Here is a 15,646-nt window from a genome sequence, read left to right as displayed (position 1 = left end):
AAGCAAGCCAAGGCTGAACAGTCTGTCTCGCATGCACTCGTGCATGCTGTTTCCTTAGTTTTTCTTTCTGTCTTGATAGTGCTATTTTTTTTTAATGACTCCTGTGTTGATATACAAGATCAGTAAATCACATAACATACTGCGGAACTTCCAGGGGCTCTTATGGTCTGCTGGCATGATTGAAAAGCATTGTTAGCTGCTTCCAAAGAAGCAGTGTTGTTTGCAAAAAGTAGTTACAGAAACTAATAATAACATTGGAAGGAGCTATAAAAGATTGTGGATAAAAATAATATTGCACATTATTTTTATATCTTATAAGAATTTTATTGTGTTTCTTTTACAGCATTGAAATATTTTGTAGCTCTTGCATGACATTCCTGGAAAACTACTGTACAATCAATACCTTGTTTTATTAACAATATAACCATAGCCTATACTTAAAACAAAGCTGTGGTAAAAGTTCTAGAAGTACTGTTCTTTAGTTCTCATCTATATTGTCCAGAACAGCGGTTAACTTTGCCAGAAGAAGAAATTCAGTGCCCAGGTGCTTTCTGCCAAGGCTTTGTCAGAGTTTATCAGCCTTGCTAACTTGCAGTCAGCAATGTGGAATGTTTAGTTTGATCCAGTACGTGTCTAGTCATTTTCATAAAACATACCACTCTGATGTCTGTTGACCTTCAGATGTGACACAGCAAGAAGTTCATTTGAACATTGTACTTTTACTGGTCTTGCAATCAGCATATGGTGACTTCATTGACGGTTTTGTCTACCTTGTTGAGCAAGGCATACAAATGCCATTTGCCTTCGCTTAGCTCACACCTATTGCACCTCTTCTGCCTCCTCACCAATGGTGCTAGCATCCGGCATCTCTGTTCTTTCTGCTTTCCTAATGAGTTCCTGTGTTTGTATACTCGGATGATCTTATTAGCCTCCCGTACACTTGTGCTTCTCTGTTATCTCCATGCTTCCTGCCTTGGAACCTCATGCTCGAGGCTGTACCAGTTGTGTATATGGCTCCGTCTTGTCACGAAATACTTGGTGGTGTGGGGCCAACAGAGAGGTTACCTCAAATTGGCCTAACCTGTTTTACGTTGAACACCCCAAAGGTATCGAAAACTTATTCACACTGATCACTGAACTTTGCTGTTATTTTTTATTTATTTATTAAAAAAAAAAAAAAAGTAGCATGATAGTTTCGTCAGCGTGACTCCTACGGGTGTCTGAAAACCTTGAAAAACCTTGTATTTCGATCTCATGCTTCCAATACCTGAAATATACTGCAATTTTTCTGCGTTCTTTTAAGGACCCTTGTGATGGTGTAGTGTTATGGCTTATATGTTGTATTGCCTTGAGAATGAAATGCAGAAAAGGAGAATATAGTATATGTGACACTTGGATGTGGGTAATGATCGTCAACCTGTACCTCTTCCAAATCTGGTATTACATTATTGGTATGTAGCGCTGCAAGGTCTTCATAAAAAGTGTCCCGTTGTAACGGTCGCTAGCTACCACTGGCCTTGTGTAGGACGCTGTGAACATATTTAGCAAAATTAATGGCAAAGGGCACATTGTTAACATTATCAACATTGTAGGCGAGGAGGAGAAGTAGAAAGAGAATTAAGGCTATCCTGTCTTTCAGGGTTCTCTAAATGTAATATGGAAAGTCAAGGAATCGGGTATGGGTGTGTGTTTTCTCACAAAAGAAATTCAGCTATATGTGGCATCTTACTACAGACAGGATATGTGTAAATGGTCCCTCCTGTACTTTGTCTGCAACTGTGGAAACATAAGCGGGAAAAGCCTAGGACGCTGCCATGTGTGTTGCATTGATGGAAAGCCATCTTTTCACTATGCAAGTGCTTAAATACGGAGCTGATTCCACCACCTGAAGCCATGTTAATCATTGGCTAGCTCACCTCAACATTTACATTGAATTACAGTGACACTTCACAAGTTACGGCTAACTCACAAACTCACTGTATAATAGTACACTTCACATTATTGTGTATAATATCTACGATTCTAAATGAGACGTTTGGTTGCATATGAAAGGTACATCTACATGAACTTTAACAACGTGGCACATCTATTGAGAAATTTTAATTTTGCTGAATACTAGCACTGTGCTAGGGATGTACATAGATTTCTAAGGAGTAGGTAGCGTACAAGGTCTCCGTTGTACCACGACATACACACACACACCAAAGGTTTGATGTAGGGGTATGGTAGCTCTGCTTCTGTAATATAAGCATGGTGCACTGCTGTGTAATTAGCCGATTGTATATTTCCTCTTCCGGATTTCCTCCTCTTTTTCTGGATTTTCTGGAGCAGTCCCGTCATTCTATGAGTAGGACTGTAAGTCATGCTGTACTTATGGTTCTTTACAGTAGCATAAAAGCAACAGATGACATTTCACAAATGTTTGTTACAAATGTGTTGGATTTTGAGGAGAAGTAGGCCTTCTGTGCGCATGCAATTTATACTGGGGAAGTTGCATGGAAGAACTGTACATAGTGAGATACGTGTGCAATGTCTAATGCTGCCAAAACTTTCTGCATGTTGGAAGGTGCAAAGAATCCCAAAGCAGTAATTTATGTATCCACGTAATCTTGCAACACCTCCCATAACATATAAAACTCCAGCCGCCGTGCGTAACTGCCCTGATTTTTATAGCAAGCGTGAGATATGCACTACAGAATAAAGTGAGCTCGTTTCATTGGCGTGGAGATAAAATACGTACAGTCCTTTCCCTCTGCCTTCATTTCTTATATTCGCTGGTTCCAACTTCGAAGCCTACAACAAAGCCATTGGCACCAAAAAGAGCTGCGAAAAATAAAGTGATTTGGTTAGGACATCACCCACGATCTTGGAAACTGACTTCTCAATTGTGCTGCTCATGAGCATGTGATGGTGCATTACTGGGGCTGTGCGAACGATGAAAATTTCATCAAAATGGTAGTAATATTTCCAAATAATAATGAATATAATATGTACTGTGAATGTTGCTCTGTGCGCTACACAGAAATATTCTTCCAAAATAGTCTGTGTGGCTATGTGGTCTAAAATTTTTGTCTACACTTTTACATTTATTATGTACTTACCACCAGTGTTTGTGCTGCAAACCTGGTTGCTGCATTTGAGAACAGTGGAGCACCTGACTTGTAACGATGTTTGCAGTTATAAAGAACAAACATTGCTAGTGACTGAAACCCTCACGGTAAAATCGTTATCAATTAAATAATTCAAATTAAGTCCAATTCAATCGTAACACCTTAATTTAACATTCTTCGTTGCATGTCAGGAATGTAGTTCTTGCTGTTGATGCATGTCTGGTAAGCTTCATGTAACTGATAATTCTGAATTACAAAATATTGTATATGTCAGTCTGAATGGCACAGAAAAATGTTTGAGATTGAATTTGTATCAGTGTGACATACGTTTGAATCTGGCAGATTTAGCCCATGGAAACCATGACTGCCCGAAGTGCATGCTGTCACAGCAGATATTTTCCTAACTCATATAGTAGTATACTCAAAGTGCTCCAGAAAATAGTATTTCAAATTGAATTTCAGATACATAATCACAATATTCTGTTCGAATATCGAATACTTGGAATCTTCGCACCACCCAATGCATTACCATTTCTCATGATGCACATGCATTAATGATAATCCAATTATAAAGCCATTGCTCCAAGTCTCGTACAGCCTAACCGGTTAGTTTCCTTGTGCTGTGGGGTTGTGTATTCTAAAATCTGGATATGAAGAACTGAAAGCCGAAATCCTGTTTCTTTTGCAAGAATTTAGCTCAAAAGTGTAGATTCGTACCCTGCCACTATGTCTTGCACACTGTTGTATGTAGAAATTGGACAGGTTTCGTACCATATCAATAATGCAAGGCATGTTGCAAACCTGCTTAATTTTTGAACATTTGAATATTGCATTACAAAGCTAAAACAAGCTCTTTGAACTGTTGCTTTTGAAACTAATATAAATTGCATGAATTTTGAATAATGCTCCAAGGACACCTTACTGCCATCACGAATGCTGTATTAAATAAATGAGTGATCACTGCCAGGAAATATACAGTGTACAATTGTAGGCTAGTAACACATTTTCCGTGGGTACTACCTTATGATTTTCATGTGCTCCTCATTATAATGATCATTATAGTGAATTCTTGGTGACTTCTTCTCTTTTTACAAGAGATGTTTGGCATTATGCTACAAAAATCTAGTCAATTGCTCTAGTCAGTACTATATGGATGACAGGCAGTCTGTGAATGTCAGGTGTGATTTCCAATAGTTTGCTGGCCTCTGCCCCTTGGAAGTTTACTACTTTTTAGACACCTTGCCTATTTCACATCTTTCACATCTTTTACTGTACTTATGGCTCATCAGTCTGAGGTTAACATTTCTAAGACATACCTCTTTGCTGGCTTTTGTTCACTGCATGCATAGCATTTCTCAGATATTTCATTGAATGTTGTTTCATCAAATTTACTTTTTGGTGAATACCATTTCATCAGACATCATCTAGGAAAAGCCCCAGTTTTATTGAATTATGACATGGAACCATTTGTGGTGCAAGAAAGAAAATATGTAAGAGATAACTTTTTGTAGTTCCCTGGTCACAGTTAAAGCTTAAAATTTCATGTGATCAAGTGATTTCAGTATTTGAATTCAAGTATTCCAAATCATTTGTTGTTGAAGCTACAAAGTACTATGTATGCAGTTGGGTCAGTACAGCTAGCCCAAGCCACAAAGTGCAGTCAAGCCAACCCTGGATGCACGCCTTTGCCTGTTATAGAATGGCATTGAGAATGCACACAGCATACCAGGTAACATATGTACTACAACACAGAGGGGCATGTGTGATAGCCTGCTTGTGATTGGCAGACATTCCTAGCAATGCTGACAGCACAAATATTTGTTCCTTTTGATTGTAAGGTCTCAGATTCATTACTCTGTATCTTGGGAAAAAAAAAAAAACGTCTTGCAGTTCACGAATATAATAAGCACATTGAGTAAAACAGCATTTTCGAATTGCTCATGATGAAATAGCATTCTATGGAACAGTTTTTGGACAAATGGCTGTGATGAAACAACATTCACTGAAATTGCTCGCCACAATGGGCAGTATGTTTACTATGCAAGTGTTGCTTTGCATCATCTAAGACTGTATGGGTAATAACATCTCAGTGTCCTCATCAACCTTATTCCGCGTAACCACTTCACCGTTTTCGAACAATGCTTTTTAGGTAAATAAATGTATGGTACAACACTTCTCGGCGATACTGCTGCATTCAGGGCTCTCTTGCATCAACTGCTGTTGGCATTTTCATGATGAATACTTCCCGATATTAGTTGCTGTTTACCAAAAAGATCAACGAAGAGTTAGACTCTATAGTACTATATACAGGCTAGGAGGACATGATTCTGTATATTTTTTCCTCTTTTCTTTTGTACGTTAAGATGTCGTAGGTGGTTGTCTACATTCCATAAAGTAAAATACGGCTGACGAGAAACGTGCAGGAAAATTGCTCTCTGTCATGCAATTTTCCTGCATACTTGTGTGGTGCACACATTGTTAGAGGTATAGACATGTGTACAATGTATAGAAAAGTTTGTAATAAAATGTATTTATACTTGTTGCTTCAAACCTCAGCTTTTGTCTCCATTTTGCTGCTTGTGAAAAAGCACAAAATGCTCTGGTTCAGTTATATTATGTCTGCATGGCCTGGTTTCACCAGTCATCAATCTGTGCCGATTAGCATTTGAACCGAGATCAACTGTCCCTTAACTTGAATTTAACGCTTAACTCTGCTTCACTAAACATTCATCACATCACCAACTAACGTTTCAAAAAAGAAATTGAGTGTTCACTTCAAGTTTTAGCAACCCTTGATCTTGGTTCAAAGTAAACCAGCATTGGTGAAACCGGGCCTACGTCCACTTCTTTTAAAGCATTATTTTCTTTTGATAAGCACTAAATCCAGTCCTAAATGATGTCGAGATCCGTTCTATTGATGTCTCTATGATGACATTACACCTGTCTACGTACTGGGTGTAATGTCAAGTGGCTGCAAGTTAATTCACACTCAAGAGACGTGTCATGCAGAGACTAGCATGAGTCATTCACCCCGTGCATCTTCTTTTGTTTCAAACGTTCCGCTCACAACCGTCATGACAACCATCCCATAGTTTCTGCTTTTAATACAGGCCTTTACTAGATTTGTGTATGTACCTATGACACTGCATGCTGTGGAATAGATTTACATGAGCATAAATTGAGCCACCAGTTTTTGCATACTCGTTGTTTTTCATGTCACATTTCGAACTTACAAAATTTACAAAATCCCTGTTTGGTTTTATTGCTTTGTTATAAACTTGCTAACTTTTAATACAGCTGCATGTTAAGTTTCATTTGCCCCTTTTTTTTCTCTTTTTGTTTCTGTTTTAGTTACAATTGAATTGCACGCTCCTCCACCACCGCCCCCGTGCTTGCGAACAGGGCAGTCACACGAAAGCTCTGCTGAAGTGCACAATGGTGGACTGCCTGTGGCTCATTCCATGTCCCCAGAGGCCCCACAATCTCCCGACCTCAGTTACTCATTCCGTCATGATGCAAGTGGACAGGGAGGAGCGGACAGCAGTGTACCTGCTTCACCACAGCAAGAGTCATGTAGTGATGTACGGCGAAAGGTAAGACGGGACGGGGCGCCTCCTTTCACCAAGAAAGGGAAGCTGACAAAAAGTCAGTGAGTGCTGGGATCAAACCCGCACCTCTCAGATTGCTTGTCATGCGTGCTACTGTTGCACTACACTGACGTTGCGCCGATGTTTCCCCGACATTACGCCGGCATTACGCTGACGTTATTTCCTTCCACGCACTTTCACATTCACACACATGTGCTCTCCTCAGTTTGTACATTTGACCAGCAATCGGATAAGTGTGGGTGTTGTTACCTGGGAATTATTGAGGCCTGAATGTCATATTCCTGCTAACTGTTGATTTATCCCATGCAATTTTTATTCCTTTTTTTTTTTCCTACTTTGCACGCCTCACTAATACACCCACTGTCCGACAGGGTGAACGGTGATTGAGAAGTAAGAAAAAGCATTATTTCTTTTTTGTCCAAAGCATCAGCCTTGTATGGTTATGAGAAACAACCAAGTATATGGGTCAATTGAAAAGGTCATTGACATATATCAATTAATCGGTGCCCTACTTCCCATGGGAAGATAGTAATCTGTTATCAAAAATATTCTGTAAGAGGCATGAAAGGAGGTAGGCTTTGCACTCCATGTTTCCTCTACAACATAGATTGGAACTGTGTAAAAGAAGAACACAGGGTTTTACTCTTCTATTATCAATTAACAGCAAAGAGTTCACAGTGATGTGTGAGCAGTGAACAGTACTGCAGTGCATATATGACCGGATATACCAAGCGCATTGTGAAAGATATTGAGTACTTCATACCTCAATAGAAATTTTAGAGTCTCCCACTAGAAATGTGTTTTGCTTGGTTTTGTTTGTCATTAGATTTGCCATTAGAGCAGCAGCATGGAATGTAGGTGTTTAATGAACATGAACAGCTAAAATTTAAAATGAAATTGTTACCCTGTCATAGGGACCCAAGCAGCACAACATCCTGGCCCAATATTGGGCCAATATTGGCAATGTCAGCGCAATATAGGACCAATATTGCCAATATTGGTCCAGTGTTGGGCCAATGTTAGGCCAAGATATTGTGCTGCTCTTGGAATTTTATTTCAGAAATGCTAGTTAAGCCCATTGTCTTTTTGTTTGAAAACTCATCGTTTTTGCCAACTCCGTGTTTAACTGAGCTGCTACTCATAAAAGTAACTGAACTTACCCTAGTCCACTTGTATATATTGAACAACGGGTCTTCTGTTTTTATCTTGAAAGTCCCTCCGGGGATACTAAACGTCTTTTTTCTTCGCTAACATCCAACACGCACGAAACATTTCTCTATGAATCCCTCAAAATGAAGTGTAATTTTGGGGGTATTGTAATTGGCCCAAAGTTACGCACTGTTGAACGTCTCCATGATAAATGTTCACATTTTGTCACCTTGAAGCCTTTGCTGTTCCAGTTTCCCTGTAGGTGTACTCCAGATTGTGCCCAGCAGATAAAGTTAGTTAAAGGTAGCTAAAGATAAAGTTCCAGCTAGATTAAACAATTCTCACTATTTGAAGTACCGGCACTCTCCTACGTCATACTTAGGGCCTCGTTTGCCTTGGTTGCCTCCGGGGTTTTAGGGTTAAAACTGTTTTTACCCCCGATATGCATCATCGTCAACTAGGGTAAAACCACAAACTCCCAAAACTAACTTTGCAAAGTGTCAGCTTAGCCACCAATATGGCTTGAATATACAGAATGTGCAGTGCTTGATGTTTCACTAAGCACTGCACATTCAGCATCACTGTTCCGCACCTTGTGTTCCCCTAAAATGCAAGAAACGCTGTTTCTTTATTTACCACCTCAATATCTCCCTTTCCACCTTACATCACCCGATTTTACCCTGTTTTACGGCCCTGAAATAAAACCCGATTTTCAAAAAAACGTAAAACCCCCAAAACACAAGGCACTACTTGTACTTCCTCCTCTATGTGTGTTTTAGTATCCTATCACCAGGTGTTGTTGTCTTCCAGTGAAGGAACAAGGTAAAGTTGAATGCCTGTGTTCCTTCATTGCATAGTTCACTCATACAGCTTATATTGCTCGTATCCTTGCAGAAATATCCAAACGAAAAAGCATATTTCATTACAAAAGAGCTGGTTATGACTGAAAGGACCTACAAGAAGCACCTGGAAGTGATTCTTCTGGTAAGAGCAGTTAAAACCCAGTACACCATACATGTCATGCCCATGGAATGTTGGAAAATTGATATTTGGACATCCCTGGGACCTTCTCATAGACCCTACGACCATGGGGCGTCCAGGGGACTATGCCTTTATCCCCAAAAAGGATGCCCCAAGAACATCCATGTAACGTCAGTGGTAGGATTTGGGACATAAATAGGACATTGCTGAACCATGCATATTTTTTGTTCGAATTGAATAATTTTTTACATGAATAAAAAAGCACTACCAATACTTAGCATGAGACAGGTTTATATGCTGCACTACGCTACCCAGTAGGATGCCACACATTCTCATGAGATATATCAAGATGCTTTTGTCACTCTACATTATGGCAAGTTTTTGGGTAGTACAAGATTCATCACAGTACAGCAACACCGTGTGACCAGCCAGCACAAGTGCCGAACCGCACTCCCCTCACTTGGGAAAATCCACACTAGCCTCTATTTGCGAGTTCGATGGAACATATACTGACGGTGACGAGAATGCGTCTTCGCATTCCCGTGTATCTGCATCTACTCAAAGTATACCCAACAACATTCCTGACATCCATTCCTATCAACTACTGTGTTTTTAATTCAGGTTATTCCCTCCAAAATGTCTAACAAATCTCTCCTGGATCTCCCCTGGATATCCCTGGGATCTTTAAGCTGCTTCCTATGGTATGAAACAAACATCTAGAGCGCAATATCCCACTGACATACCAGGGGCATCTGTTGTTTACTGGAGTAAGTCCAAAACACGATGTCCCGATGTGGGATATCCCATAGATATCCTGTGGATGTCCAGATAATCAGGACGTTTGCAACCTTGTAGGGATGTCCTGGGGATATTAATGGTTTGCTGGAAAGGTGTCCTCTTCATATACACTGTGTTTTAGTTGTATTGGTTTCCTTCTCCGCAATGCAGTCATTGTCGTAGAGCTCCTTGAATGCTTCGAATCTGGAGCAACAGCGTACCATGAAAACCTGTTTGACTGCATAAACATTTATTTCTGTGCAAAGCCATACCTACACATCAATAGTAGAATGATTCTCTATAGATGATACTGTGTGCAGCAGACCTATTTTAGAAAAGGTATCATTTTTGCCCCCCCCCCCCTTTTTTTTTTTCTGTGTGTGTTACATTTTGTAGTGCTATCTCTTAATAGCTGGGTCAGGAAACAATGTTGCATCTGCTAGTACCGCCTGCATATGCTCCGACCTGTATGGGTTGCTTTTGTAGAAGAAAGTTTCAAAGTGTTTGCTTTTCTTGTTGTGTATCAATATGTGTGCAGTTTGCCACTCATCGTATTTCTGTATAACGTCGTGCTTCCTCGGTATTCCTTGCATGTTTGGTCTTGATGTCTTCAGTTGTCACGCATGGGGTTTTTGATAAGATTTTTTTTTTTTTTTTTGCAGTACTTCAAGGAGAAAGTTGAGAAGGAGGATGCTGACAATGTTCCTGCAGAAGCACTGGCCATTTTATTTTCATCCTTGGATCCTATTTACAAGGTCTGCATATCCTTACTTCGAGATCTGGAGCAGCGCTTGGCAGCGTGGTAATTGTTTTCTTTTAGCAGTCATCAAAGATCTTGAAACAGCTTTGTGCTGCAGAGTTTAGTTCATTATGCAACTTGCTCTCTTCAGGGAGGGTAAGCTTGCTCCTGGAAGTTACTGCAACATTCACGGTATTGGTGGTCTTCTTCTAGACTATTGTCATATAACAGAGGTAAGCAAGATATCTTATAGTAATTTGTTAGAAACTACATTTGATAGTTTAATTGATGCGGACATTATTTAGAAAAATGCATCTTATATTTCCATTATGTGAAACGTTATTTCAGAATCCTGTTGTACAAAGTAGGGGTCGAGGTCCCCTAAGTTTGGGGAAATGCCTCAGAGAAACACAATAGTATCTTGATATACAATGTAATACACAAGTTAAACCATTGTTCGTTCAGTGTTTTTGAAGACGTTTCCAGTGTAAGGCACGAGAGTGACCAAAACAACAGCTCAAATGTAATATTAGTTAGTTCTTCGAAAAAGTGGTTCTGCGTTGTTTTGCAGTCCTCCTTCATGGTATTCCTCTCAGCCTCTGATGTGGGAAAAGACCAGAGGCAGAATAATTTTGTGCAAAATAGTGTCACCTTACTTCTGGGTTGTCATTTCTGTAGAGATAAGACATAACCTGTTTCATATCCAAGATGTGCTTACGCAAAATGCACTGACTTTGAATATGCTGAAATCAGAAATTGTCTGGTGTGTAACGTATATACCATTGTGTTTGCTGTCATTTCATTGCACTTTTACTGCACTGTCATTTCACTACAGACCAATACCAACTAACACACTTCCTTTCCCTAGATATCAACAAATAGAGCAGTTATTGTACAGTGTTACGTATTGCAATTAAAACAGGAAGGTGTGCCTGTTGGCACGAACTTGACATAACAAAACTCTGGGAGCCAACAACACAATAACAGAAAAGAGGAGCAATCATGTTGTCAGGTCCTTGTTTTCTTTGTGTTGTTCTTGTATTGTTGGGTCCTAGAGTTTCGCTGTGCCAAGTATGCATTACAAAACTTAGTCACACATTAAAGGCATTGGCATGTACGCAGGATATTTCTCCCTGCATCCGTACAGCACAAGTAATGCTGGTTTCTTGTGTCCATGACAGCTTTGCCCTTTCTTCTTGTTTAGGAGAGCCTCAAGGGCCCGAAGGCATTACACAGCACATTACATTTCATTTCATTTCATTACATTACGTTTGATTACATTGCATAATATTACACCTATACAGTCGCCGACCGATTTTTCGGACATGCTCGATTATTCGGACTCGTTCGCGGAACGGCCGCGGGTCCCATAGAGTTCATATATAAGAACGTCCGATTTTTCGGACGCCGTGCAGCTCTGTCGCTCGATATTTCGGACTGTGTTTGCCGAACCAGCGAATTTCTCTCTTGGCGAGACGGAAAATATTGGTACCATCCGAAATTCGTATCAAAAGAAATCAACCAACTAAAATATTGAGCCATAAATAGGCAGTGTTGATTGTTCATTTTCCATTCCTCTGAGTAGAAGAGGTCTGTCGTAACGCTTTTGCGTCTTCGTTTTTGGCCAACAGCCCAGCACGTGCTGTCCGCCCGCGAGTCTCGCGACAGCGCTGTAAAGCGAGCTTCACCTACAGCACGCATGCGTTAGGTGAAGCCGACTTGCGGACTTGATGACGGCGGTGCCTCTGACAGTGTACATTGACGAAATGTCGCTTCGGGAAATAGAAGCTGACGTCATCAGGCAGAGCTGGAAGCGCGTTAGGAAAGCATCGACAAATTTTCCAGCCTATTAGGGCTTAGTAAAGTTTATTTTGAAGTGAAATTCGTTTTTTCGGACTGCTCGATTATTCGGACTTTTGCGCGATCCCCGCCGAGTCCGAAAAATCGGACGGCGACTGTACACAGTATGTCCAATTGTCCATGGCTAACAAGCCCTCAATACTTCTGCAGCTGTATGACCATTATCTCGAGAAGTTGCCACGTGTGCTTGAGGATCTACAGGGAAGTTGCCACCACAACCCTTATTTTGAACGCCTGTACAGAGAATTTGAACGTCAGAAGGAGTGTTATCTACCACTTGCCCTCTTCCTCTTGCATCCTGCTCATCGACTGCTGCACTACTGTCAGTTGCTCCAGCGTAAGTGTGGCACACTTTAGGCAGAAATTGTTCAGTCGGAACAATTTATAGGGCACACGTGTTTACCTTTCCTTCCCGGTGTCGAGCAGCTGGAATTCACTTTATTTAGGCCCGGTTTCATGAACAGTGATTAACATTTGAACTGAGATCAGCGGCCCCTTAAATTTAATGCTTAACTCTGCTTCACTAAAGGGAGTTATTGTACTGAACCATTCATCATGTCACCAACTAACGGTTGTAAAATAGATTTGAGTGTTAACTTCAAGTTTGAGCAACCCTTGATCTTGGTTTAAAGGTTTTCTGAGCATGCATTGTGTTTCTGTATTGTATTTTCTTAGAAATGGTGTGGTAAAAATCAATAACTGCATTCTCAAACCCTAAAATAAGATGAGTGTAGGTGAAACATTCTGTTATGTCAAGTGTTCAGAAAGAAATGGGGTGTCATCCTTACCTTGACCTGTTGAGAAGAAACGTCATTTGATTTGCTGCCAAGTTATGGGCAAATTTTTCTCCTGCACTTGCAAATCTGCTAGCGTAGAAGCATTGGCGGTACTTGAGGATGCTCTGCAATGTGTGCCATATACAGGGTGTCCACGCTAAGTGTGAACAGATTTTTTAAAAATATATCAATCACTTTTTCTGAGATGAAATCAATTGCAATATATAGCATATGCTGAAGGGCACTCCCTAGGGGGCATTAACAGACTCCTAAGGCAATGTCTTAATTAACTTTCAATAATTAACTTTTTAATTATAAAAGCTACGAAGCTGCTCCAATGCGAACATCTGATCTCTTCGGTCACCAGATACCAAAACCGTTTTCAGAATAAAAATCCGTTCGGTAGATCGTCTGCAAAAAATTCGTGAAGGAACGCCATTTTTTTCTTTATTTGGTTTATTGCGCATCTTCAAACAAGCGGCTTTCTTTTACCCCCAGTGTGAGAGAGTGAAAGAGCACAGTGGCGCCTCTTGCGTCCTGGAAGAAGATTGAAAGAAAACAGAAAATGCAGCCCAAGACAAGGGCATCAAAACTTAGCGCTATTCAGTAAAATGACACACACAGTTTCGTCAGACGTCTTAATCTGAAAATTTTTTGGATGGCCCTCCGTACCCCTTTAAAAGACAATCACAAGACACAGCACTGATGAGTGCTGTTTCTTGTGTTGTCTTTTCAGTGTCGCCTTGCACTGGGGTCTTTTGTCGATTTTAATGTTGCAAAGGAGGTAGATTTGCTTCTTACAAAATATGCTTTCTTTTACATATATTTTTAATTTACATATATATGTTTCTTTTTTTTTTCACAGGTCTCCACGAGAGCTATGACTCAAACCATGCAGATAATGTAGCCTGCCTGGGTGAGGATGTTTCTTTAGTTCTTCTCAGCTATAAGGATGTTGCCTCACAACAACTTAATATTTGAGATTGAGATAGTTTTGTATAATATATGAGCTAGTTTTTACACATGCACTTTCTGTGTATTGCATCATATCTTCGCATTTAATGAGATGGCAGGGTATCCTTATCTTTATCTTTGGATACACCACAGTGCTCAGTAACCTTTTCCTTTTCAGATATACTCCAAAGGCTGAGAAAGTCAACATCTTTGCATAAGGAATCCTTGTGTAAATTGGTAATGGAGCATTCAGCAAGCATGACGTATTAAACCAGTTTTAGTTTGGAAAAAGTGAATCTCTTTGTATTACCTTTGCAGGAAAACTTTGTCATGCTAATGGAGCTCCAACATGACCTTATCGGTGTGGATAATTTAATGCAGCCAGGGAGGGTAAGAAAGGCTTGTGTGCATCATCATAATTTTTAATCTGTTCAGTCATGTGGAGTCCTTTACTCTGTTGTGACTAGTCAGAGCTGACCATGGGGTTCGTGATACCAATGGCAAATGCTAATGCTAAGTCTGCAAGGGGCAACGTGCGGACATGTGCTTGAGATACAGAGTAGCTGACACAGGACTAAGACTACTAGGGAGGATTATGATTTCGTGTGTATTAGATGCCTCCTGGAGCTACAGCCTGCTACAAGTACTGAGATGATAGAATTAAATTGTTGTTGCAATACCACAGTACGTGGTATTGTACAGACATACTATCACGGTACGCGAGCTGGAACACACCACAGTGGCACCTGTCATCACGAATAAGCAGGGGGTGTCAGGAGATGCGGAGCTTTCTGTGTTCAAGCAGCAGGCGTGCAAATTATGTGATTTTCCAGGTTACGCGAACAAATTTGTCTCTAAAGTACAGTCGCCGGCATAAGGCTAGACTTCTGTCACTGATTGGTACTGGTGCATTTGAGAAATTTAATGCTCACTTGTTTTTGCTTACGTGATGTAATGGTCACCCACTGTAATACTCAATTCCTACATATAAACAGCAAAATCATGGTGCCATCCATCAGATTACCGAACATACCCCCTTACGGTAAAGCACATGACACATGATTTTTATAGGCATCGAAACCACCATAATATTTCAACCTGTATGCAGGGTTATTTCAACCTGTATGCAGGGTGTTGGTATGGTTTGTCGTCCACATTCTGCTTAATTTTCGCCTCTTGCTTTCTTAGAATTTCATAAGAGAAGGCTGCTTACAAAAACTTTCAAGGAAAGGCTACCAGCAGAGGATGTTTTTTCTGGTACGTTTTCGGCGTTTCCTTTTTCTTACAATGCCACGTGGACCTCAGGTGGTGTGACCAACATTGAGCGCCGAAGAGAAGAATCACCCTCAACGTCTGTTTTTCACTTGCAGTTTTCGGACGTGCTCATCTATGCCAGCCGTGCGTCCACACCACAGTTACAGTTTAAAGTGCATGGCCAGTTACCATTACAAAGCCTCTCTGTGGATGAAACCGAACCAAAGGCCGAGGCTGCTTTTCGTTTCAATATCTACGCTGCCAACAGGGCTCTAATGGTAGCAGCAAGGTGCATATCAAAACATCACTATTTCCTGAGTGCCGTTTCTGATTTACATTTGTTATGTGAAAGGGGCTGTAGCTTTGCACTCTAGGAGCAGGTTCTGTAGCACTTGTCTGTGTGAAGTACCTGTTCGTATGTTTACCAGTGTGTGAACT

General features: G+C 40.5%; 1 protein-coding gene across 1 annotated transcript in view; it reads left to right on the top strand.

Annotated features, from left to right (window-relative positions):
• LOC135366757 (FERM, ARHGEF and pleckstrin domain-containing protein 2-like) overlaps positions 1-15,646 on the top strand; it is a 74,374-nt gene that overhangs the window by 51,433 nt on the left and 7,295 nt on the right. Inside the window, exons 12-21 of the mRNA XM_064599645.1 lie at positions 6,462-6,703; positions 8,762-8,851; positions 10,288-10,427; positions 10,516-10,597; positions 12,375-12,561; positions 13,866-13,916; positions 14,133-14,191; positions 14,273-14,344; positions 15,143-15,211; positions 15,325-15,497. Of these exons, the coding sequence (XP_064455715.1) occupies positions 6,462-6,703; positions 8,762-8,851; positions 10,288-10,427; positions 10,516-10,597; positions 12,375-12,561; positions 13,866-13,916; positions 14,133-14,191; positions 14,273-14,344; positions 15,143-15,211; positions 15,325-15,497 (1,165 nt within the window). The remainder of the gene's footprint in view (positions 1-6,461; positions 6,704-8,761; positions 8,852-10,287; positions 10,428-10,515; positions 10,598-12,374; positions 12,562-13,865; positions 13,917-14,132; positions 14,192-14,272; positions 14,345-15,142; positions 15,212-15,324; positions 15,498-15,646) is intronic.

Source organism: Ornithodoros turicata, chromosome 8, assembly GCF_037126465.1.
Source record: "Ornithodoros turicata isolate Travis chromosome 8, ASM3712646v1, whole genome shotgun sequence".
Lineage (NCBI taxonomy): Eukaryota > Metazoa > Arthropoda > Arachnida > Ixodida > Argasidae > Ornithodoros > Ornithodoros turicata.
This window is presented reverse-complemented; position numbering and strand designations above follow the sequence as displayed.